The following is a 27720-nucleotide window of genomic DNA, read 5'->3' as shown; positions in this document are numbered from 1 at the left end:
GATCTCTCTCTTTCTCCCCCCTCTCCTCCCATCTTCATTAATAACTTTATATTTACAAAGTAGTGCATTGTTCTGATGAGGATAATTACTTCAGAGAGTAAATAAAATAACAGATAGTTCTTTAGTCAGGGACACTATTTCTCAGAATAGGGTCAGGTAAGTAGTAGGAAAATGGCTGGCTACATAAGAGACTGTCAATCATTGACTTAACTAATGGCTGCATATATATCTAACACACTGAAAATGTATTTTTCTTCAATTATGAAATTGGACATTTTCACCATCTAAAATACAGAAAAGATATCTCAACCTTATAATGTTAGAAGCAGATACAGAAATTTGAAGCTGATATTTGCCATGGGAAGGCAAGCACTTACATAACGTCTTGACTGCTCTGAAAGCAGAAATAATCACATACATAATAACATATCACAGTTGAATTAAGAATTACACTTATCCACTCTAATTAAAATGTCTATACCCAGTTCACATGAAAATAACAAATTGTTCCAAATGCGTAGCATGACACAATTCAATAACATCCACAGTTTTAGTTGCTGCTAACACTACCTGGACAGAGGGCAGTGTTATTGCAAACCCTTGATTCTCTTAATGGGCCGCTGCAGTGTGTCCCGTAAGGTGATACACAAGTTCTGGTTCGCACCTGCGACCCTTGACCACAAGTAACTGAGCATGAGCTCCAGTGGGACCACTCTTCCACACCAGATTCACCTGCGTGCAAGACAACAAATAAACATGAAATACTGCCTTGAATACTTATCTAGCAAGCATTATACCAAACTGACTATGACATGCATGAACAAATATAAAATTAGGACAGTATGTCAAAAGGTACTAGAAAAACATTTCAGAGAAAAGTACATTTAAAGAGGAATGGTATAATACTGATACAGAGACCAAATTTGTTGCAACTGTTTTAGCAAAAACATTCTTCAGAAATTTCATTGTTCTATCAACACTGCAAAGGAACTAGGCAGAATTTTTATGGAAGAACAATTGTTGAAGCAATTCTCTTTAACAATTCTAAGGCTTTTCACTGTGATAGGGATGGAAGTAAAATGCTTCTTTTGGGAGAGGGGGTGGGTACTAGGGGTTGAACCCAGGGACATTCTACCTCCAAGCCCTTTTTTTTATTTCTTTTTTTTATTTTGAAACAGGGTCTAAGTTGTTCAGGCTGGCCTTGAACCTGTGATCCCCCCGGTCTCAGCCTCCCAAGTACTGAGATTATAGACATATGTCATTATGTGTGTTTCAAAAATTGTGGTACAGTTTAGTGAACAAGAACATATTGATGGGTTTGTCGTTGGTTCTAGCCCATCACTAAATGGCGTCCATTCTAACGCTGGATGAGGTGCAGCCGTGGGAGTGTGATTACATCTAATTCTTATTGTGTTGAACATTGGCATTTACTTACAATGTGTTCCAAGTAAGATTCCTTCTTTTCATTCTATGATAACTATTTATGTTGTGGCATTTATTAAAATTCTTCTGCTCATGATTTTACCCATGATCTAGAGTAGTTATTTTTACTCAAAATGAAGGAAATTTTCTGTATAGTTTTAATAATGTAATATGGTACTAAAATTTACTCCAAAAAAGGCCCTAAGAAGCTTTTTAATGTCTGAGTTCACTATATTACTTGAAGTTGGTATCATCTTGAAACTATGTATAATTTATATTGTTATCTGAAGTTAGGGCCCAATGGTGATATAAAGAATTTAAAAAATGATTTCAGTGGGCTTCTAATTCTATACTGTCATTGTGTCCAGGCTGAATTTTTAAAACTGATTTGAAAACTTGTTATTGGTTTCTCCAAATTTCATTTGAGCCATATAGCAGTAACTATTTAAATTAACCATTTATTTACTGTTGAAAATTTTACATATGAGGTGTTTCTAAAAACTCACTGATTATGTGGATCATGGAGAACTTATATTTTATATAACCTGTCTGGATTGCCTTTAGAATATAATTCAAAGAATAGAAATGATAATCTATTTGTCCATCTTTTGGGGGAGGTTAAGAGATGACTTTAAAATTTTTTTCAGTGCAGGCCGGGCGTGGTGGCGCACACTTGTAATCCCCGCGCTTGGGAGGCGGAGACAGAAGGATTGCACAGGTTCAAAGCCAGCCGCGCTGGCTTAAGAGACCCTGTTTCCAAAAACAAAATAGGTCTGGGAGTGTAGCCCGGGGGTAGAAGGGCTTCCAGGAACCCCAGTACCACCAAAAAAAAATTTTTTTTTCAGTGCTACTCAAGACAAGTGGTCCACAAATTGGTGCTCAACAATGGGAGGAGTATGGACCTTGGACCAGAGCATAATTTAATACATTGATTTCTTCAGTGAGAAATCTGTTCTAAAAGAAGTCAGCTGAAATAAGGTATGTGCTTCATAAAGCAGTTGGTTTTGCATTTTGCTACAATCTATTTATCACCTTTAGGGTTCAAAACAACCAATTGGCATATAAGGAGTGGGCCATACTACAGGTTAAGTAGCATGCTTATGAAGCATTGGTTCTTATATTGTTCTGTATTATGTATGGACTCAGAGACAGAGATAATAATGCATTAATACTGGTTATATATCTCTAAAGCACAGGCAGTGATAACTAGAATGACATATTCCATTAAATAGGACTTCTTTGTGATATGTAATCAATGTTTATCTTAAAAGTACTATACAGAGCACCATTGATTATGTTAGTATTTTTACCTAAACAAACTCATATATGCTAATTTCATAAACGTGTTCTTGGATTATTATATGACTATTATTTAAAGTCTTGTCCTATAATTTTTTACATTAAAGAATAGTCCAGCAGGATTGAAAATCATCATTTTATAAGCCATATAATATTACTATCATTAAAAATATCCACATATATATGTATACATACACATATACAGAAATGAAAATATATCTAACCTTAATGTTAGGGAAAATATATTTTAGTAGTATTCCAGCATGTATGTAATGAAATTAAGTGAAATATAAATACTATGACTGTGTGTTAATTATGTCAGAAAATTATGAACAATGTGAATTCTACAGTAAGTACGGATCAAGGCTATGAAAGAAATTAGTTCTATTTTTCCACAAAATCAGTGCTCCTCTTTCCTTTGAATTGTTATAATAAAAAGATACATATTTTAATTAAACTGAGCAATAAATTAGAATCAAGGCCTATGTTTAAATGTATTTTTAAGTATCTTAAAATTTGGGTGTTTCTGAACATATGATTCTGCAAAGGAGTTGACCAAGCTAAGCAGCGGTCCTGAGATCGTGGGAGGTTGGCCACAAGTGCTGAGCATTGGCCTTCTTCACTCTTCCTCAAACTGATGGTTCATTTGTGGATAATAAATAAATAGTAAAACATATATTGGCTTTCAAATTCTGAATCAAAATTTGACTCTAAAATAGTGGCCTACCAACCAAAAAGAATCCGTGTAACTCAAATTCTCTTCGAGGGGACATTTTCTTAATTCTATCCTGCCACTTTCATTTTCACAAAGGTTTGAAGACTATAGTTGAATACAGTGTCACTGTGAGAAAATGATAATCCACTTTCTAAGAAACATTCTTAAAAATGCTCAATAACATTAGAATAGTTAAGCATAACACGAAGTGTACTATTTTCCATGCACACATCTTTGGAGACAGCTAGAATTGATCTAGTGCCTTAACATTATCTCTGTGAACTTAGAAAGCCACTTTTTTGGTCCTCTTCAGTAAAATGAGTAAGTTATTTATCTTAGAATGAGTGAAGCAATGTGTGAGAGTGCATGTCAAATTATAAACAAAGTATTAATATAATTTTGTGAGTATGTTAAGATGAGGAGATTAGAAAAATACTTTTAATCTTAAGTTTCTATTTTAGATAACATACTATGTATTCCTAATGTAGGCTCTTTTCCCAACTATAGTAAAAAGCTACTTTTCTAAACAGGTTTACATGTTTACTAATTAATTGTATGACAATGATGCTAAGAAACACTGTAACTGTAATCAAGATGTCTTAAAGAATCCTAGATATCTATATTAAATACCTATCTCTACATCTTATCATTTCCTTTCTCTATAAATAAAGATTGTGTCTTGGACTATTAAGCTATCACCTTTAATGTTCTAATTCGCTTATCTCAATTATTGGGCTGACAAAATAATCAAGTTATTTTAATATAGTAAATGCTACTTCATGAAAATGTTGCTGTAAGAAATGCCCACTCCCTTTCATGTTGCACAGAGTTTGCTTTTCCATTTCAGTGTTTACTGACCACATTGAAGGGCCAGGCCAGGTAACTCATTTTGATAATTAGGTCACAAATTATGATAGTTTTTGTTTTCTTTTGTCCAAGATTAGTATAAAATATTATGCTGCCTTTCATTATTACTTAATTTTATCTCTGTTGTATCATTTTTGTCAAATTACTATTAGATTTTTTACCATAATTTATATATGATGATAATATCTTGGTTTAAAAGATAAATAGAAGAGTTTTACAAATAAAACTTAATTTTCATAAAATTTCATTGTGTGATACCTATATTTATTTAGGTCATCTTAACACCTCAGCAAATTATTCAAAAATATTTAAATAAAAAGATCCTCAATTTTTAACTTTATAATTATCTACCATCAAATTATGAAATTTAAAAATTATTTATATGAATGCAGTTTTCAGTTCTCTCAGTATCATAGAAATTTAATTTTAAAATAAATTTTATAGGTATATTTATATTTGCCTACAGTACCTTTGATCTAAAATAAAATAATAAATGTTTATTATTTATCAACTCAAGTGTTCAGTTTAAGGATCTAAGTTTTAAAGTCCATTGCCTCTTCTGGGTTATTATTAACAATATTGGAAAATGGGTTTATACCTCCTCATGGATCTACTTAATAAGTGTTTCATCATTTACCAACTCATGTGTTAACTACAAATATAAGTTAGATACAAAGTGAATAAAGCTAAAAGCTGAAATTGGTAATTTATTTCTAACAAAACCAATATTCTTTGAGATTTGAATTTGCCAAAAGAGTTCTGGCTAAATATTGTGAATTTTCTTTATATATAAAACTATCATATCCAAAAACTGAATTTGAAAAATTCTTGGATAAATTTCATAATATTGAATGCATAAACTAATTTTATTGCATTATTGGAAACTTAAAACTATTGTTCTCTCCTTTTCTCTCCCACTGATCCCAATTATTAGGAACTTCAGTAAACCGGTATTTGCCTCCTCTTCTGCATAAAGGCAGGGCACATCCTCTAACCTTGCAGAAATGCCCCATGAGAAGATGCCAGTGAGGCTGAATAACTAGCCCAAGTCCTATGCCTCAATTTAGAGTCAAGCATCTTCCAATCTTTGCTCAGTGGTTGAGACTTGGTGCTATAGGTAAAGGACAAAAATACATTTAGATTTTTAGAAATGTGCCTGAACCTCACACTATTAGATTGTGTGTGTGTGTGTACATACATGTGTGTGTGTGTACATGTGTGTGCACATGTGTGTGTGTGTGTGTGTGTGTGTGTGCATGTTGCTAGGGATTGAACCCCCAGTCCTATTTCATTTTTTTTATTTGGAAAAAGGGTCTCACTAAGGTCTCCTTAAGTTGCTGAGACTGGCCTTGAGCCTGTATTCCTCTTGTCTTAGCTTCCCTAGTCAGTATTACAGGCATGTGCTACCATGCCTGGCTCATTGTCGAACTTGATCAACAAATAATAATATAAATCATCAATTTTTTGTTGTTGTTGTACTGGGGATGCTCCGGGCTACACTCCCAGACGTATTTTATATTTTATTTGGAAACAGGGTCTCTTAAGCCAGCTGAGGTTGGCTTCGAACCTGCTTGATCCTCCTGTCTCAGCCTCCCAAGCGCGGGCATTACAAGCGTGCGCCACCACGCCCGGCTAAATCACCTTTTCTTAAATGAGAACATTTGATAAAAACAATCCAGATAAAGTTTCTTTGTTTCTGGATTTGACTATATTTCAAAAACAACTAAAAATATGTTCTTATGGAATTGATTCTAAAGAGTCTCGTCTGAGAATTTGAATGACTTGTAATTAATGTACTAAAATGTACTACTCACCCATTACCAAGAGCTCGATTCACTAACAATATTGACATTTTTAAGTTGTAGATTCAGGGAAAGTATTGTGAATAAATAAGAACATGTGAATGAAACTAAATACCTACTTTTAGGGGGAATTTAATAAAAAAAAAAGTCTGAATATCATGTCAGAGAACTGGTTATATACTGGAAACAATTTTATTCATGCTAGAATTGTTAGGATTAGAATGCATAAAACTTTTACAAGAAAGTAGATAAACCTCTTAGATTACAATTTCCTAAAATAAAGGCAACAGCCCAAAATGTTCATAACACAGTTTTAAACTGTCATCTAAGGAGATTCCACCTGCAATGTACTAGATAGAATTATAGCCCACCCATTATCAGCCAAAATAGGAATATATTCATTCCCTCACACCTTATAGCTAAATGTGTGACCGTAAAATCTATACATAAATAATAGAGTTGTAAAGTTTAGAAATTGTTTAAAATAATGCAATTTTAGCTATATGTAATGTACATAAATATGTATACATATATATGTATATACTTGGATGGAGTCATTAAATATAATTTAGTTTATTTGAAATTTAAAATTTTATAAATCAAAAATTATGTTTAAAGACATTCAACTAGTTGGGCATATTACTAATAGACTGTCAACTTTTTAATATTTAGCTTACACAAAAAATTACTTTTCAAATCAAACATTAAATTATAAAATAAAATAAGTTTATAAGTTTAATAAAAAAAGTCTGAATATCATGACAGACAACTGGTTATATACTAGAAACAATTTTATTAATGCTAGAATAGTTAGGATTGGAATTCATAAAACTTTTACAAGAAAGTAGATAAACCTCTTATATCTAACACATCGCCAATCAACAAATATTTATTCACACTACAACAATTGAAAAAAACATTCAATATATTAAACTTTGTTAAATTAAATTTCACCATCTAAAGTCCTATTTAGAATTCTCATTTTTGAAAATCCTACATCAGTTAATTGTTATAGATATAACTTTACTTTCTTTCCTTATATGTTTAATGACACATTTTAAGTGGTTAATTAACATAAATAATAATATTTAAATCCTAAATGTCCCATAGCAAAAGCAAAATAACTCTTCCACATTTTTTGTGCATTTTCCAATTCACAGCTACTTTATTTATGGACTTTAACTGGTGACAAAAAAAAAAAATCAATGGCTCAAAAAAAAAATATCAGCTCCAAAAACTGACAAAGATGCAGCAAAAGATTATGAAAACATGCAGTGGTTTCATTAAATTAACAACAATAAATAGAAAAATGTAACTAACGTATTACCAGTTTGTGCCATAAATTTAGCAGCATCAGCTTGTTCCTGAGGGACCCTTTTTTCATGAACAGATCGAGGTCGCTGACTTTTAATTGTATGATCTCCCATCATTCCAAATTCTAAAGACAGAATAAAGGTATATGAAAGCTTGTGTGTAGACATTTCTCAAAAATTACATTACTGTCTCATGCAATATGTTCCTACACAGATCTAAAACTTATTGATTAAATTCACAATTCTAAATTTGCTAGGCTGATCTGTTTGGAAAACTTCTAAACTCAAGCCAGAAAGCCTATAAACGTGAACAAGGTTTCAAGAACAGTAACAGCCAATGAAATGACATATCAGTTTAAAGACAACTTAACAGAAATATTGTACTCTTTTTTCTGATCATGTTCTGAAGCAATACCTCAGAAAAATACAACCATAGTGTTAACACTACTTTTCAGAGAAAAAATCCTGACTGAGTAGCAGATGTCTGTGTTGTGATGAGTAATTACCCCCGCAAGTATTCAACACTTTTCTAGAGGAATGAGCCATCCTGCAACCTAACCTTTCCACACTTGTTATGAGCCAAAAGGCCAAGAAGTGGTATGTACCCTAACTTTCCTGAGGTACGCATTCACTTTATGAACCTGTTCATCTGAAAATGAAATAACCCTTGCTGTCCTCAAAGGCTCAGAGAAAATAATGACCTTCAAATTATTTTTCCCTGACTCAAATAATGGTTCACCGTTTTCCTAACCACATGTAAAACAATATTTTCTCCTTTAGAGTTTTATTTAAAAAATAAAATGTCCTTTAAGTATCTGTTATTTAATCTTTTGCTGATAAAGGCAAAAAAAAATTACCTAACTCAGAGTTGCCTCTGAGTTAGGTAAGGGAGAAAAAATAAGTTAAATAAAGAATAACTTCTGTATAATATTTTTAAAAATTCAGCTGGGTGTGGTGGCACACACTTGTAATCCCAGTACAATGAGAGGCTGAAACAGGAGGATCGCAGTTCACACCAGCCTCCGCTAACTAGTGAGTCCCTCTGCAACTTAGTGAGACCTTGTTTCAAAATAAAAAAGAAAAGAAAAATAGAGCTGGGGTGTAGCTCAAAGGTAGAATGCCCTTGGGTTCCAACCCCAGAACCCAAAAAAAAAAAAATCATATGCTTGGAATTTTGAAAATTTTGTGTTTATTGAATTGTTCCTATAAAGTAATTTAATAAAACTAGTTCATGAGATACTTGTTGGTTGGGGCTCCTATGAGTATAGGGAGAAGGGCATTCCTAAGGGGAATGATGGTGTGGTGCTTTCTCTTACATTCAGAAAATTGCTGAGTTACTAAGACTTAGTTCTTTAATACAAGACAAAGATGATTAGGTAAAAAGTGGTCTAAAAATAGCCACAGATATATTATTAGAACTACTAATGTTAAATTCTGGGAATAAAAAATTCTGCCACCTTGCTCTTTAGTGTTTTGCTTATACATTTTTAAATGCTCTTCTGCTAAAACATTATAAATTACTTTGAAATGAATTTTATAAGCAATAATTCAGCAGGGCGTGGTGGCGCATGCTTGTAATCCCAGCGTTTGGGAGGCTGAGACTAGAGGATCACGGTTCTCGGACAGCCTCAGCTATTTAGTGAGGCTGTCCACAACTTAGTGAGACCCTGTTTCAAAATAAAGAATAAAAAACAGGGCAGGGGTTGTAGCTCAGAGGTCGAATACCCCTGGGTTCCATCCCCAGACCTGCAATATAAATAAATAAAAATAAATAATAAAGAAATAAGTAATAATTCTACCAGCTCATTTGTTTACATTAAAGAAAAAGACTAGCACGTTTCTTCTGGCAAATTACCATCATCTATGATACTTTATAGACTAGTTGGAAATTCTTTTTAGATATTCTACTCAAGAGTACAACCCCTGAGAATTTGAAAAATATAAATGTGTTTCTTTATCAGTTTATGTAATATCCAGATAATAAAATGAAACTTTTCATAAAATAGTACTTGGTTTAATCTAGTGCAGTCCATCATTATTTTCTATTACTGCCAATATCCCTTCATTCCATTCATTTATGTGTACAGTATGTTGGCTTTTTACACCAATTTTTTCACCAGGCTAGTAAGTAATATCTAATTTTATATCATGTAAAGATTTCTGAAATTGGTTATTTAGAAAGAGATAGACTCTTTTCCACTATCCAATATACTTATTATAAGCAATGGGAGTGTTTCTGTATCTAAAATAACAAGAATTTAGTAATAATTTTTATGAACACTAAGCTTTGCATTCTTTATTCTTGGATTTGTAATTTAAATGTTGTGTTTTGTGTGTGTACGTTTATCCCTGTCAATATTTCAGTGAGAGTACATGTTTATATAAACCAGCTGGGGGCTCTAATGCTCACACTAAAGTAGTTTTGGCAATAAGAAGGCAAATTATAGCAAAAAATTATTGTTTAATCTATAATTTCTAAATTACATAGCAAATGTTTATATAACCTATTTTAGCACTAGAAAATTGTCAAACTCCATGGAATCTTGCCAATAACCTGCAGTCTTTCTTTTAAGGAAAAATGGTCCATTTGTACAGTGAATTTGACCTTGAAATATAAGGGTCTGAATATTATTAGTAAATACTACTGGGATAACTTTAAGTGTCATGTTTGCTTTTTAATGATTTTTGAGTTATAAGCTTTGAGATAGAAAGGCAAATAATTACTTTTTAAAACAGAATTTAAGTAACTTATCTTGTTTTATTAGTTGGAATGTGATTTATATATCTCAAACATACTTAAAATACAAATTAAAATTCAATATTCTCTATTGTAGTCACAACTTATCATCAGTAATCAATGTTTTTTGAGCATTAGGGATAATACTTTATCATAGGTCAGAGTATTTAAGATAAAATCTTCAATAATTTATGGACTTGATTATGTATTTTATATATAACCAAACATTTAAAATGGAATTGTTGATGATAGTTGTCAACATAATTTATCAGAATAATTATTTCTTAAAACTGAGAATTAATATATAACTAAACTTCCTATGAGGCAGAAAGTATGCTAATAATTTTTAATTTAAAAAATAGTGGTAATTTTTAAATATTCCAAGCCTATAATCCAGATCTTTAAAAAAATCAAATTTATAATTGAAATATGCAAAGTACTATCTAACCAAGTGAGTTTCTTTTGGTAATGTTTTTATTACAAGTTCCTGAAATTAAACATTCCTTGTTTTAGGGTTGTTATTAATAGTAAAATTTAACAACAAATGTTACGGTTCCATTCATATCTCACAACAAGTTATTTTCAAAATGATTTTTTTTCACTATGATATTCTCTTTACCACTTTTAATGAAAACTCAGGCCAGTTGGATCATTTAAAATTCGGAAAAAGCCAGACTGTTATTTTTACTATTGTTCTCTCATGTGGTGAATGTGGGTTGTGGTAAACCTTTGGCATATTGCGCTTTCTGAATAATTTAAGTTCTTCATAAATGGTTGATTTATTTGCAGCAATTCTGCAATGGCAAAGATAATATACTACATTAGTTACACAAGCAAAGTAACATAACCAAATAACAAGATGATCTGCTTTGGTGACATCAATGAAAAGCAAGTTATGAAATCAAATAAAATAAGGAATAGCATAATAGTGTGTATGTGCATATGGAACAGTGCTTATGCAAATACGAAGTTATTTCATATTATGTTGATGGTATAAATGAAGTTGTGGGTAAATAACCATTCATCTATGGTCATATAGATAGGTTGATATATGTTCAAATATAAACTGTTCACAACATGGCTTCCATGTTTTGGAAAAATTCTGTCTTTTACTGTGCTTCTTACTAAAAGCATTCATCTCAGAAAGTTGAACACAAAGTTACATTGAAAAAAATGATTTGAGAAGTCCTTTTCCTAAGTCTAGTTTTATATTTTTCATCCTTTATCCAAGATTATATAAATATGATATCATTGAGAAGTAAATAGACTAATCGTGACTCTTGATAGTTTTCAATTAGGAAGCTTTTGTTTGCAAATCAAGTGTTGTGATATTGTGTGATTGAAGTCATCAAAAAGTTAAAAATACACATATCCATTTATTATTCTACTATGTTTATTTTTAAAACTATGGACAAGCAACTCATCAGATTAGTAAGTAATTATCGCAGTGCCTTACAATGTATAGACTAGTTTCACATTCTTTGCATTTCTGCAGAAACCATCCAAGCTCGTCATTATTGCTTCTCAACAAACTGTGTTTGTTACACCCTCCACTACTGCTTTCATGAAATGATCAAGCTGTTGTACTCTTCTCCTTTGCCCCTCTTCTTGAAAGACCTGCTCTTTAGTCCTGTCTACAAAAGAGGCCTACTGCAACCCCAATGCTAACGACACCATTTCCATAGACCAATCCTGATCCACCAAACAGCGACAGCATCTGTCTTCCCTAATTTCTGTTTTTCTTTGAATTCATAATGGACTTTCATTTAACTTTCATTAACTGTCAGTCTTCCTGCTAGATGATAAACTTCCAAGGGAAAGAAAGTACGGCTTATGAATTTTAAAATCATCCCCTGCTTTGTGTATAGCTGTGGTTTTATATTTATTAAAGAAATAAATTTTGTGTAAAATTTTCTCTCCAAAATGCACATATTTTCTATATATCAAAAACTATTTTTTTCAACTTGCTTGGTAAATAGTTCAACAGAAAAAAATTTAAATTCTCAGTCAGTACTTGAACTTTTGTTATGTATAATTATGGTCAACAGCACTGCCATCAAGTTTATTATTCATAAATAGATTCAGGTTATTATTAAAATATTTTCTTATTTAGAAAATAAATTTCCTGTTCTACTAACAGCTTTATTTTAAATAAACATTTGTTAATTATTTAATATGTATTAAATAATTAGTATTTTAAGTGTCTCAGCCTCCAGGAGGCTGAGACAGGAGGATTGTGGTTCATGGCCAGCCTCAGCTACTAAGGCCCTTTGCAACCCAGTGAGACCCTGTTTCTAAATAAAAAGAATAAAAAATAGGGCTGAGGGTGTAGCTTGGCGGTAGAATCCCCCTGGGTTCCATCCCCAGTACCACACACACAAAAAAAAACAACTTAATATGTGTTAGGTATTAAAGTTATAAAGATGCGTAAAATCATGGTTGCTACTTCAATGACTTACTAATATGTTCTCAAAGAGATAACATAACTTTTAGGTCATGCTACTAAACAATTGAAGTAAAGATCTCATTCACCAAAATCTAACAGAAATAACAGGCGTGGTGGCACACACTTGAAATCCCAGCATTTGGGAGGCTGAGACAGGAGGTTCACAGACAGCCTCAGCTACTTAGTGAGGCCTTTTGAAACTCAGTGAGACACTGTTTCAAAATAAAGAATAAAAAAGTAGGGCTGGGGGTATAGTTCAGAGACAGAATGCCTGGAGGTTCCATCCCCAGTATCGCAATTAACAGGAGAGAATAGCAAATACATAGCTTGTTGGCAGTAGAAAAATTATATCATCTGGCTGGCTTAAGATGGTGTGAACAACTAAATTATGTTAATAAGCAATCAGACATTGTATAAAATGTGATGATTTTATATTTAATATATTCTAGGCTCACATTTAGAGAGTAGTATAAGTTATTGTTCTTTTAGTTTTACATTTTTTGGACACAGAATTGACACTGTGATTTTGCATGCAAAATCGTTTTCTTGCAGAATGTAGTTGAGATATACATAGCTAGTAGAGAGAAACTCATATCATCGGTATTTTGATACCTTTCTGATTCGAGATTTTATTTTGATTTTGATTTTTTGATGTAAATAGACTTGACAATTCCATTTTTTTTCACTCAAGAAACTGAATATTTCATGAAAAGATAGAGGTGAGATAGGCAAAAACTGGAGTCTCCACAATAAAATATGTTTCTATAACTAGCATGGGCTATTAAAACTAAAATTTTAGAATTGTATCTTGTGTTAAATTATAAAGAACATTTAAAAATATTTTAGTAGTGATTATAAATATACAAATCCAAAAAAAACCAAAATAAATAGAATAAATGAATGGAAAACTTCCAAAGAATTCCAGAATAAAAGTTACATAATAAATTAGTGAATGTAAGAAAACATTAAAAATAAAGTAAATTAAGACATCCTAAGAAAAATTAGAAATTGGAAAATTTATCATTAATATTTAAAAAATTAATTGATATTCTGTCCTTCAAATTATTTCTTGGATCCATTCAATAGTTAGATGCCTGAGTAAACAGACCAATTGCTTTTACAGTAACAGACAACTCCTTAAAATACTCCTACAGAAATGGTTTAAATACATAGCTAGCTATGACTGTTAACTAGTGGTTAATTTTTCAGCACTTCTAAAAATGGATATAGCATGGAAAAAGTCAAAGGATTCACTATTAGCATGTTTCTTAAAAAGCTCAAACTATTCAGGGCTTCACTGAGATGGTTGAACTATATAATTTACAAAATAGTTTATAGAAATAATAAATATATCTATGGCATATTCTTTTAGACAGCGATGCTACATTTTAAATTATCTTTATTACAATAAGAAAATTGAAATAATTATATATAATGATGGATTTATTTTACAACTCCTGGAACATGTATTTGGAAAATTATATGATAAAATATCTGCAGCTATTCCAGGATTCGAGGTGTTTTAAAACCCTACACCATAACTTGTTACTTCTGTCTGTCTTCTGGCAAATGTTAGTTGGCTATACTCTTCCATGTAAGAAACCATCCATGTGTGTTATTCTGTAAACACTATCCATAAGTACTTCTGATACATTATCCAATTGCATTTTATGCTCTTATCTCTTTAGGAGACAATTATTATCTTTTTATAAACCAATAGTAATGGTATGCTTGAAATATATGTTTATTCATTGGTAATGAGGAAAAATTAATGTAGAAATACATAAATTATGAATACAGTTCTACTTTCAATAGTAAACTAGTCGTTGACTGCTTTTCCTTGTTGACTTGTATCAACACACCAATGGCAAAATAACATGCTCTCCTACAGTGATACATGCATATCCATGTTGATAGCAGCACAATTCATAATAGCTAAATTTGACTTAGTATCTATCAACAGATGAACAAATAAAGAAAATGTAGTAAATACACAATAAAATTTTACTCAGCCATAAAGAACAAAATTATGACCTTAGCAAGAAAATGAATAGAATTAGAGAATATTATGTTAAGTGAAATTATCCAGTCTCAGAAAGTAAAGGATATATTATTTTTGCTCATATGTGGAAGCTAGAGAAAAAGTAGAAAACAAAAAGGATTTCAGAAAAATGAAGAGAGAGACTAGTAGAATAGTGGAAGGGGGTTGGTGGGGTGCTGAGGAGGGGAAAAAGGACAGAATAAGGAAGCAGTTCAAATAATGGTAGTCCATATATGAAGGTATCATTCCAATCTCAATACCACACACAGGGCAGTAAATGAGGGGTCAGCGATCAGGTGGGAGGTGAAAGAAAACACACCAGGAGCTGTGTGATGTGTGTGTCATTTTGAGCCTCACTATGAGGTATGGTTACAATGCACCAATAAACGTGTACAAAGGACAATTTCCTGTAAGCTCTAGTGCCTGTTGCAGTAGATTAAAACTCTTAGACTACTAACGGGGTGGTGGCGCACCCTTGTAATCCCGGCGCTGGGGAGGCAGACAGGAGAATCACGCAGGTTCAAAGCCAGCCTTGCTGGCTTAAGAGACCGACCCTGGATGGGGATTGGATGAGGGCTTACTGGATGATATGTGCTTGTATATCCTCTCAAGTCTTATATTCCAAAGTGATATATGATTACAAATAATACTAATACTAATACTAATACTAATAATAAATAATTGCAAAAAAAATAGGCCTGGGAGTGTAGCCTAGAGGAAAAAGGGTTCCATCCCCAGTACCATACACACACATACACACACACACACACACACACACACACACACACACCAAAACCAAACAAACAAAAAACACCTTTTAGATTATAAAATATCTTAATAACTTTATTGCTAAAGTGAACTGACAATATCGCAGTGAATCTGAAATATAAGAAAGTAAACTGAATTTTTCCTGGATAAAAAAAAATTTAAAATTTTCCAAACTAAAATAGAGATTTTTTTCCTGTTTGTTTGTCTGCTTTTCCTTGCTGAGGTTTGTGTCATGTGGGTGATCTTCTGTGTGTAGAGTTGTATTTGTAGGGGTTTCCAAAGCCAGGGACACTGCTGTAGAAGTGACAGACTTGTCTTTCAAGCCTCCCTGGAAATAAAGAAAAGCAAAAACAAAAACAAAAACAAATGAAAAGCAAGGAATGAATCAACTGATCATGGGAAACTAGGTTGTTTTTCTTGATTTTTTGAAGGGGAAAAGTTGGCTTCAATAGGAACTGAGCAACTTTAGAAATGTGCAGTCAAAAGATATGGAGATTTTATAATTATTATTGGAACATGAAATATGAGAAGGCAAAAAAAAAAAAGTTCCGTAAGACTGTAGGGGAAAAAGAAACAGGATGACAGAAAGAAAGCCTTTCTTATGCTTCACTAAGAATGTTGGAAGTTATCCATATTTGATCACATGTGAAATCTTTGAATGTTTTATGCGGGAAATGAGAACTCACAGCTCAGAATGAATTTCAGATATTTTATTTTAATCAAAGAATGAAGAGTAGATAGGAGGAAAAAATTAGAAGTAATAGAGCTTACTGAGAGACTATGGAATTATCCTTATAAAATTGTGATTGGGTGTGATATTTGAGGAATAATCCACTGATAGCTTCCAAGCTTCGATAAGAAAGTAAGGGGCAACTCTTTTAGACAAAAGATAAAAACCACACACAAAAACACTGGCAATCGGTAATTTTCTACAGATTAAATCTGTCTTTTGGACTACTATGTCCAAACTTTGTCAAAGTTTGTTAAGCTTTTGTCAAAGCAATTAGCAGTACCCCACAAGTTTTTCTTTTTATATGAAAGTCTATGCTTTTAAAATGTGACACTGTTTAATTTTATATTTTTGATAGCTCTTCCCTTACATATTCTACTAATATGCATATATTAAGAATTTTTAATAAAAATTTCCTCTGATTTTTAAACTAATGTTTATGGCACTTTTAAATTTGCCAAGCTCTTGATCAATTATTATGAGTATAGTATAGAAATTTTTAACCTAAAGCACTATTCTTGTATACATATACCTATTCAAAATAAATTAATAAGATATACTATAATATGGTTAATAGATTATTTATAGTGTTTTTATTAGGACATTATTGGTATATTATTAGTACAAAACATATATTACACCCCAATTAAAGGTTAAAATATTAGAGAAGTGGTTGCTTAGCCAAAAAAACCTAAATGTATAAACTGTAAATCATAAAATATCTTATTTTTCATAAAATCTGGTATCTGTATAATTTTTGTACTTTTTTGGCATTTGAATTACATTCAGTTTATTGCAAGGTCATGATCTTTACATTTCATACCTGAAGGTAAGAGACAAGGGTTTCTTTGGCCTTTTCTATTTTATGTCTTATCCATTATCTTCATACAGAAATGTTTTTCTTTTATAGTCTAGAAATACTGAAGTAGCTCTAGTTTTATCTCTTATCTACTGTCATATTCTACAGTTTATTATAGTGTTTTAACTTAAATCAGTATAATTTAAACATATTTAACAAAAGATATATCAAAACTGAATGTGTGTTTGTTGCTAGGCATTTGAAACCAGGGCTCTTCTACCTCTGAGCTACATCTCACTCCTCTTTTTATCTTTTTTTGAAACAGATTCTCACTAGCCTTGAACCTGCTATTCTCCTGTCTTGGCCTCTAAAATACTTGGATTACTAGACTGTGTCACCACACTCAGCTCAAAACTGCCCTTCTTAATGAAAATGATTCTATTAAGACATGTATAACGCTTATAATTTCTAAAATAACTTTTAAACCAACTTAATTACTCCTTTCACCTGTTTTTTCACAGACAAATTAAGGTACATGGCAATTATTTTCAGTATTTTTCCTAGGATATAAACTATTCTTATATCCAATTAACATATATTCAAGCGTATTCCCACAAGTTATCAGTATTACTATTAAAGTTCAAACGATAGTCTATAGAAAGATCTGAAACGATTAGCCCTTTTCAAAGCAATGTTTCACATACTAAAGATAGTTCAGACCATTTTAGCTGGCATGTGGGTTACGGCTCCATGTGATGAAATGGAAAAATAAATAGGCAATCAAGAGACGCAGCTCATCTTTCAGCATATCAGGCCTTACGGTTCCTGCACCTGTTTCTTCTTGCAACTAGAAATGCTGAAGTCATCATCCTTAAGATATCTTTATTCTCTAAAATTATATTATTTTTGACGAAAAATACATCTCTACCATAGCAAGCATCTACACTGGTGAAGTTTATTTATTAAGCAGAAGTATTGCTTTTGAGATGTCATTCATTTCTCATTTCATTGTCTTAATGTTACATCTTTCAACTATTTTTAATTTTGAAAATTATCCAAGAAAACATAAATATACTTTCAGGCATCATTCCCCTTTATTATCCAAATGCTAGAAATTTATGTTACCTTCAAAGTTTTATTACCAGAGGGAGATACCTAAAATGGTTCTGTTGTAAGAAATTACAACTTTTTTGATAGATATGCCCACAAATCTCTCTGGAATATTTATCCTGATATACTTCACTAGTTCACAAGTTTAGGAAAGGTCAATGTTACATCCTTTTTTGACCTACTTGATTTTTATGGATATTCAACATTCCTCTTTATCCTGCTCAGTGTTTTCATGTTGACTACAATTTTGCCTGATAATAATATGTCAGTCCTGCTTTGTTAAGAGATTTATCTGCTACATTGTTTTACTTTCTTTTTCACCCATAGTGTCATTTTGTTTACTCATGAATCTTGTACACAATATTTATAGTTGGATTTTTAAAATCCCATTTGATATTCTACTTTAAAAAATTATTTTTTATAGACGGGCATGGTAGCGCATGCTTGTAATCCCAGTACTTGGGAGGCTGAGACAGGGGAGGAGGGTCGCAGGTTTGCAGCCAGCCCTATGAAATTTAGTGAGACCCTGTTTCAAAATAAAAAATAAAAAATAAAAATATAGGGCTGTGGGTAAAGCTCAAAAGAAGAAAGGTTCAATCTCCAGGACAACACACCAAAAAATGTACTGTTGTATTGGTGCACTGTACTCTCACATCATAATGCAGGTCAGCATGATGATGACATCCAATCACTCAGCACTTGGTGGGCTTTCCCCAGCTCCCTACCCACTGCCTCCTTTCCCATACAAGATATTGAGGTTGCCATTGGTATTCTCACATATATACAATTCATTCATATTTTTATACTTATGAAAACATTATCCCATTAAGATGTATGATTACAATGCACCAATAACAGTTAAAGAAAGAAAACATGCCGGGCGTGGTGGCGCACGCTTGTAATCCCCGCGCTTGGGAGGCAGAGACAGGAGGATCGTGCAGGTTCAAAGCCAGCTGCGCTGGCTTAGGAGATCCTGTTTCCAAATAAAAAAAAAATATAAATTAGGTCTGGGAGTGTAGCCCGGAGGTAGAAGGGCTTCCAGGAACCCCAGTACCACCAAAAAATGAAAGAAAGAAAGAAAGAAAGAAAGAACATTACTCCTATTTCTACTTTATATTATAATGTCATCTCAACATGTTTTATTGCTTTCTTCATTTCCCACCTTTCCTCATTATTTTTAATTGATAGAAATTTTGATCGTTATGTTTTTCTCGAGATATCCTAATTTTATTGTTCAAAAGTACTGTATCCTAGCTAGGCACCATTGCACACACCTGTGATTCCAGTACTTAAGAGGCTGAGAAAGAGAGATGACGGATTTGAGGCCAGCGTTAGCAACTTGGGAAGACCCTTAGCAAATTAGTGAGATCCTGCGTAAAAATAAATAAATAAACGGGACAGGGACGTGGCTTGGAGGTGGAATGTCTGTGGCTTCAATCCTCAGCAACACACACACACACACACACACACACACACACACACACACACACACACAATTTTTAACCTATCAGTCTCTTTAGAGCAGCAGCATCTGTATTCTCCCAAACCAAGACAAAACCTTAGGCACGCACTGCTCCTCGCCCTGGCACTCTCAGGTCACTTGTACCCACACCATTACATTTGTACGTTTTTCTCTGGTCCTTCAGGCTTGAGTACTAGAGCTGTGACGCTCTGTTTCTCTTCTTTCTCAGATTCATATTTCATTTGGCTCAAGTGTACCCTTTGATGGAGAATGAGCCTAAAATTGATTTATCTTTCCCTCATACTTCAATATCAGTTTGGCTAGGCCTAGAAAAGTAGGGTTGTGGACTTTTCTTCCCCACTGAACTTTAAAGATACTTTTACACTAAATCCTAGAACCTAGTGCTGCCCATAAGAAGTCTTCTTGTAAGAGAGCCTGCTCTTATTTCCAGAAGCTTTTTAGGACTTGCCTTTTTATCTCTGGGGTTCTGAAACGTGATGTGCAGCTATGTCTGCCTCTACCTGACTTTGTATCCTATGCTCCTTTTCAACTCAAGGCCCAGCACTCACAGAGCCCATGGAATAGGTTTTATTCTTAGCCAACTTTCTTGTTTCTTTGTTCCTTTCATGCCCGTGGCTGAGTTTCTGAGTTACCTCACACTGTACTTTCATCTTGGCCCCTCCGCACTTGTTAAGAATTTTCCCTGGGAAAGTTGAGCTTCTGATTTTGCTTATTAAAGGGTGACTGCAAAGCATTTCCTTTCCATTTCATTCTCTGAATGAATCTCTTCCTGGTGACGAAAGCTTTCAAAAGAGCATCCTCTGGCTCCTCTCTTCCCACTCACGGGCGGATGTCAAGCAATCTGACATGGAGTCTCCTTCCTTGAATGAAGCTGTTCTCTTGAAAGTGAGCTGCCTCTTAGAAACTGTCCGTTCCTCTTGATTGCCTCAGTGGGTGACACCCCCCCCACACACACACACACGCACAACCTTTCTGGAAATGCTCACCTCCCCGTTGCTTTCTAAGCAAATAGAATTTTAATCTTCTTCCTCCTCCTGTTTTTCTTTCTTTGCCATAGAAATGTGAGTTTCCCCCTGCTGTTAAACCTTAAGGTTATCTTCCTCAGAAGCCTACCCTTCCTTTTTTTTTTTTTTTTTTTTCTTTTTCTTTCTGGTACTGGGGATGGAACCCAGGAGCATTCCACCTCTGAGCTAAACCCATATCCATGTTTTAACATTTATTTTGAAATAGGGTCTCACTAAATTGCTGAGGCTGTCATCAAATCTGTGATCTTCCTGGTCTCAGCCTCCCAGTTCTTGGGATTACAAATGTGTACACCATGTCTGGCTGAAATGTCACCCTTTCCTATATAGATCCAGGTAATGCTTTTGGGCAAACAACTATCAGCTTTGCCTCATAAGACCATCTACATCTTCCAGACTACTTATGCTGAGTGCCAACTACAAATTCTTTTAGCAGACTTGGCATTTATGAAAACAAATTTATCATTTTTCTTAGGATAGTCATTTCTAATTGTGCATTCCAAATTTCCTAACAAATATGTAGTGCCCTAAATAAATATATGCTGAATAAATAAGCAGCAAAAGAAAAATAATTTGAACAGGAACAGTGCAGAAAGCTGTCTTTGGATAATCAAACATCCTGATAAGCCAATCTGAAGGCTATAAAATAGATTATTTTGCAAATACCAGGGTAATGATGTAAAGTGTTCTAAGGCTGCCAGCGAGAAAGGCTGAGGCTCCTTGGGGACAGCTGAGAGAGGGGTGAAGTTAACAATTATTCGAGAGAAGCAGAGACGTGTCCACAAAACTGTGTGAGGGGAAGACTAGAGAATACTGTGATACATTCCAGATCGAAGGGATTCAAAAGCAGCATCAGTAATAGTGATTTTAAGTACTTGTGTATATACTATGCTGAGGTGAAATACAAACTCTTGACACTAGCCAACTTTTATTAAGTTTACTTAACCTCTTAAGAGTTATTTTATTTTTTATGGAAGATCTCATTTTATTTTATTTATGTATTTATGTATTTATTTATTTTTATGTGGATCATATTGCGAATGGCATACATTCAGACTGTATGCCATTTAAAGGACCAAATTTTAAAAGATCGGTTTCTGGTTAAGGTTGATAAGAGAGAACGAAGAGAATAGCCCCAGAAACAAAGGAAGCCAATTACTGATAATAGAAATGAAATACTTGGACAAGTGGTTGGGCAGGGATATATGCAACCACTCCCTCAAAAAGTCTTCAAGATTATGAGGAGGATATTGCATTTCTAGTTCTAAATTACATGATAGATCAGTTATATGTGATAGGACATACCCATAGTTCTAGTATTTGGGAGGCTAAGACAAGAGGTCTGCAGGATCGAGGCAAGCCTCAGAAACTTAGAAAGACCATGTTTCAAAATAACAAAATAGGACTAGAGATGTAGCTCAGAAGTAGAACATCCTGGGTTCATGGGTTTAATTCCTCAGTACCACTAAATAAATAAATAAATAAATAGTAGCACAAGTGTTTAAACTTTATACCACAGATCCTCCTTAGATCTGGGTGTGGTTGTCCATACCTGTAATCCCAATACTTGGGAAGCTGAGCCAGGAGGATCACAAGGTCAAGGACAGCATCAGCAATGTAGGGAGACTCTGAGCAACCTAGTGAGACCTTCTTTAAAACAAAAAAGTAAAAAATAAAAAGTGCTGGGGGTATAGCTCAGAGGTAATATGTCCCTGGGTTCAAGCCCCAGTACCACTCCACACAAAAAAGGAACTAAACCGGCATGGTGGCACACACTTGTAATCCCAGCATTTGGGAGACTGAGACAGGATGATGATGGTTCAAGGACAGCCTCAGCTGCTTAGTGATGTCCTTTGCAACTCAGTGAGACTCTCTTTCAAAATAAAGAATAAAAAATTGGGCTGGGGATGTAGCTTGGAGGTAGAATGCCCTTGGGTTCCATCCCCAGTACCATAGAAAAACAAAACAACAACAAAAAATTTAAATTCTTATACTGGGCTTTAGGTGGCTTATGTTAGAAATATCCATTAAACATGGTCTTTCTGTTGGTTTTAAATTTTCTGAACCATATGAGAACCCTAACTTAATCTAGAAAGGAGTCCATGGCTGTTTACTCAGCAACACAGGACTAAGCTTCAACCAGATTGGTGGCCAATTAGCCTGTGTTGGATAAGGAATTGAATTTGGCCCTTGCGATTGTTCATGGATCAGATTATTACTCTGATTATCCTTCTCCCACTTTATCAGGAAGTGGGGAGAAAAATTAAGATTTTTGCTTCTCTGGAGGAAAAATGTGTGCTTTTGTGTTATAGTTTTGAAAAATGTTTTATCTGATATTTTCCAATTGATTATAATCTTTCTTTAATTCAATGTGTTTTCTACATAGTTTTCCTTTACTAGAAAATTGTGCCTGAGGGCATCATCCCAAGGGGATTACACTTGGTTTAAGAAAGTTGTTTAAAAGTGATTACGCTGTTACTGCATTTTGTTTTATTTTGTTTTGTTTTTGATGACTAAAACTCAATGAGTCAACATAGTAACACAGCTATACCAAACTTCAGTTTAAATTTTTATTGCATTTTTGAAGCATGGAATTCAGAATGTTTGGACTAATTAGCATCTATTGTAGTTTTCATTTTTTAAAAGAGCTATGCTAAAAAAAAATAAAGTATATACAAAGAAGGGCCCTCTGAACAGTACCAGGGAGAAGAAAGGGGACTGTCCCAAGTGAAGACTTAATTGTACTGGGATTGAACACAGGGACAGTCTACCTCCAAGCTATGCTCGCAGCCCTATTTTATTTTTTAATTTTAGAATAAGGTCTTGCTAAGTTGTTGATACTGGCCTTTTAACTTGCAGTCATCCTCACTCTCCCAAGTATTTGAATTATAGGCATTGCCACCATGCTCAGCACTGAAGGCTTTAATTTCAGTGATAATATGCTTAATTTTTAGATGTTCTTTTCCAAATCTATGTTTCTTCTACTGTCAACTTATTCTTTTCTTAATAGTCTTTGCTCTTTATTAGTTCTACTCTTTAAAACATCATTTAAAACATAACTCTTATGGCTTAAGGCTTTTCTAGTTATTGGTGTTTTTCTTGTATCAAGTCTGCTGATTCCTCTGCATATTTTCTCTTCTACAGTTCATTTTGTTTTATTTTACTTAATTCAACTCTTGTGAGGGTTCATCTTGCACAGTATTTTCCCCTGTGAGACTCACATAAGGCCTTGGAGTTGTTCCCTCCACAGAATAACCTCGGCCTGAGGTTGCTTTGTTATACAAGTTATAAATTCACTCCTTCCCTTCTTGGTATGTACTAGTATCTGATGTTGTTTCATTTTTGATTTTTGAGGGAATGTCTTTCCACACCCAAGCTGGAGGGGGTAAAACAGGTAATGTAAGTCCAACTAAGTCCTTCATGGCTTCTTAGTGTCTCAAACAAACCAGAAATTCCTCCTGGCTCTTCCTGGGGGCCTGTGTGGCTGGCCCCAGTGGCCAGTTCCAGGATTCCCCCCTCCTCCCTTGCGCTTGTCAGGCCCAGGCACTGAAGCAGCCTTCCTTCTTACTATTTCCAGGACCATTGAGTGAAATTTTTCTAGACCTTCTTTTACAGGCTTTGAGGCCCTAGGTTGTATGCAGCTGGATTAATTTCAGTTGTCCAAATATAGACAGGCTCAGCCATTTATAGCTTTTAACTGTTTAAAAGTCAAGAAACCCCCAAATATCCTTAAGATTTTATCTTTTGTCTTTTTGATTTTGTTTTTGTTGCTGTTGTATTTTATGGACACCTATAAATTTACCTTTCTGTTAAGCCTCGCTCATTTTTCCCGTGATTGCATTTTATACAGCACTTATGAGTTTTTAATAGGACTGGGTCCCTCCATGTCACCCCATCCTGCTTTGCGGCTAGAATTCGTTCCAACGATAGAGACACTATACTTATGTGCTATCTTTTTCATGAGTTAGATCATATTATTATTCCTATTTGGATATGGAGATGATGAAATTTCAAGAGGTTATGCTACTTATCTATCAGCACATAACTAAGATATGTTTGGTATGGGACTAAAAAAAAAAAAAATCACAGCTAGCTGAGCACAGTAAAACACACTTATAATCCTAGTACTTTGGGAATCTGAGACAGGAAGATTTCAGGTTAGAAGCCAGCCTCAGCACATAGTGAAACCCTTAGAAACTTAGCAAGATCCTGTTTCAGAAAATAATAATAATAAAAGGGCTAGCTGGGCGTCTTGGCACACACTTATAATCCCAGCATTTGGGAGGCTGAGACAAGATGATCATGGTTAGCGGGCAGCCTTAGCTACTTAGGGAGGCCCTTTGCAACTCAGTGAGACCACGGTTCAAAATTAAAAAAAAAAGGGCTGGGGGTGGAGCTTGGAGGTAGAATGCCTCTGGGTTCCATCCCCAGTACCAAAAGAAAAATAAGATAAAAAAAAGAAAAAAAAAAGGGCTGGGAGTGTAGCTCCGTGGTAGTCTCTGGGTTCAATCCCACTTACCAACATGCTCGTGCACATGCACACACACACACACACACACACACACCCTGGAACAGTGGTACATGACTTTAATTCACAGCTACTAGGGGGGTTGAGGCAGATTGGACACCTTATTGAGATCCTGCTTTAAAATAAATTAAGAGTGTTGGGAGTGTAGCTCAGCAACAGAGCGCTTGTCTTCAATCTCTAGTATTAAAACTTAAAAAATCTAATTGATACATAAGCTACATTTTCAAGTATAAGGCCAGACACTTAACAGTACTACTAAGATTTCTTTCAACTTAAACCTAATTTTATATTCCTGTACTTTGCATAGTTTACTTCTCTAAATTGGAATACATAGTTTCATGGTGTTAATCATGGTGAATAGACCCAAATACAATTACTATAGAATCAGTTTAACTTAAACTTAATCTTATATTTTTGTATTTTGCATAGTTTACATCTCTAAATTGGAATACATAGTTTTATGGTGTTAATCATGGTGAATAGACCGGGATGCAATTGCTATAGAATCAGTTGACTGTAATGCTCAGGGTTTTAAAATCTCAGCGGTAAGTCCCCTCCAACTGCTTGGTAATGCTTTTTTTTTTTTTTAAACATAATCTATGGAAAGCAGAATTTGCTAACTTAAGAGCCTCACAATGTGAGTTGATATTGAGATGTTCTAAGAAAAAAAGAATTTAATAGGATCATTAACATAAGGTTGGATATAATGAATAATCAGTCCTACTGCTTCTTTTCTAATATTTCACCCTTGGCAACCAGATGCCTTTTTAATTTTAACTCTACCAAAATTATCTTTATTGAATATGGATCAGATTAATTTGTATTTTAAGTAAATCATTTAAAAATGTAAATACTGGACCACATTAGATTCATTATGAAAGAAATTGCAGAAAAAATAGAGAAATGCATATTTATGGAATTAATATTCCATTAATTAGAGACAGAAAATGCATTAATTTTGGTGTCCTCTACTGACCATAAAGATTTTTTATTCCAATTTTAATAAAAGAATAGAATTCTTAAAACAGTACTCAATTCTTCTTAGTAAATGGCTGAGAAAGAACTGAACTCATTTTCCAGACAATCTGTTAATCACTCAAAAAGGTCACAACTGAATCATACAAGAACTTAATTTTTCTATGTAACAGTGCTCTGTGTTTTGCTCAAAACCTATGTTTTCAGAGAACCAGAATTTCCCATTACCCCAGAACACTAGATTGACCTCAAAAATAAGCCAGGAAAAAATATCCTTCCAGACATTAAAAAAAATGAAACACAAACAACCACCGCATGATGTTTGACATTTAAGAATGACCTTTGTGTAGCAAAAAAAGTCATTTTCCTAAAAGCCAACATTCAAACTTTCCCAGAAACAAATTTACAAATGAAAAGACATCACCAGCTAAAAAAGTAATTACTAGCCCTAATTTTTTTTTTGCAAACATCACTGATTTTTACAAGCATCTCAGTAAAGTTAAATGTCCAGGTTAAGTAGAAACGCTCCATCAATTTCATGTCACTTGTGTCATACTCCCGAATCAGGTTTGATAACTCTACTAAATGTACATTTTCTTTTAATTGCTACACTGCCTTCTCTTACAGCCTCTTCCAAAGACCGAGAATATTACATGCTGATATTCAGACTGTCTTCTCAAATTTAATAACCTAAGCAGTTTAATTAATTTTATGATTTACTGTCTATGTCAGACTTTGCCCTCTGAATTGCACACTGACCCCGTCAAAAGTTATCTCTAGGTTTCAAGCAACCGCTTGTCTGAAAAAGGGTGGTCAGAACCACTTGGATCCTACCCTGACCCCAAAGTGTAAGTGATATAAAAATGAACATGGTAATGTCATGTCCACTCGTTCTCAACCTAGGTGTCCATCCACACAAAAAAAGATTAAGAAAATATGGAATAATACACAATGGAATTTTACTCAGCCATAAAGAAGAACAAAGCTGCTGGGTGTGGTGGCGCACGCTTATAATCCCAGCATTCGGGAGACTGAGACCTGGAGGATCGCGGTTCGCGGACAGCTTCAGCTACTTAGTGAGGGCCTCTGCAACTCAGTGAGACCCGGTTTCAAAATAAAAGAATAAAAAATAGGGCAGGGGCTGTAGCTCGGAGGTTGAATGACCCTGGGCTCCATCCCCAGACACACACACACACAAAAAAGAATAACAAAGCTGTGTTATTTTTAAGAAAATGAATGGAGCTAGAGAAAATGATGCTAAGTGAGATTAGCCAAAGTCAGAAAGATAATGGTCAATGGTCTATTTTCTCTAATATGTGGAAGATAGAGAGAGAGAGAAGGAAAGGGACCTCAGGAAAATAGAAAAGAGACCAAGAAAGAGAGAAAGGGTCAGGGGAGTGAGGAAGGAAGGGAAGTGAGGAGGGGACAGAGGAATGACACATACCAAATTATGTGGTGTGCATGTCTGAGTATATCACAATGAATCCCACTGTTGTGTGTAATTAGAATGTACCAATAAAGACAAAGGAAAAAACCTTCAAGCTATATAAATGTGTGCTGATATTTTTTCCTTCTGTTTTTAAGTAAGAACACCAACATTTCTTCAGCTTTACTACATCACCATTTTTGATAGGAAAGCATTTTCCACCTCATTTATATTTAT

At 34.0% G+C, this 27720-nt stretch overlaps 1 protein-coding gene across 1 annotated transcript in view; it reads right to left on the bottom strand.

The window, feature by feature from the left end:
* Positions 1-27720, bottom strand: part of ADGRB3 (adhesion G protein-coupled receptor B3) — a gene marked incomplete at both ends in the record, with an annotated part of 810263 nt that overhangs the window by 498222 nt on the left and 284321 nt on the right. Inside the window, 2 exons of the mRNA XM_080699695.1 lie at positions 571-732; positions 7433-7543. Of these exons, the coding sequence (XP_080555821.1) occupies positions 571-732; positions 7433-7543 (273 nt within the window). The remainder of the gene's footprint in view (positions 1-570; positions 733-7432; positions 7544-27720) is intronic.

The sequence above is a fragment of the Muscardinus avellanarius genome (genome assembly GCF_963383645.1).
Source record: "Muscardinus avellanarius genome assembly, chromosome: 8".
Classification (NCBI taxonomy): domain Eukaryota; kingdom Metazoa; phylum Chordata; class Mammalia; order Rodentia; family Gliridae; genus Muscardinus; species Muscardinus avellanarius.
This window is presented reverse-complemented; position numbering and strand designations above follow the sequence as displayed.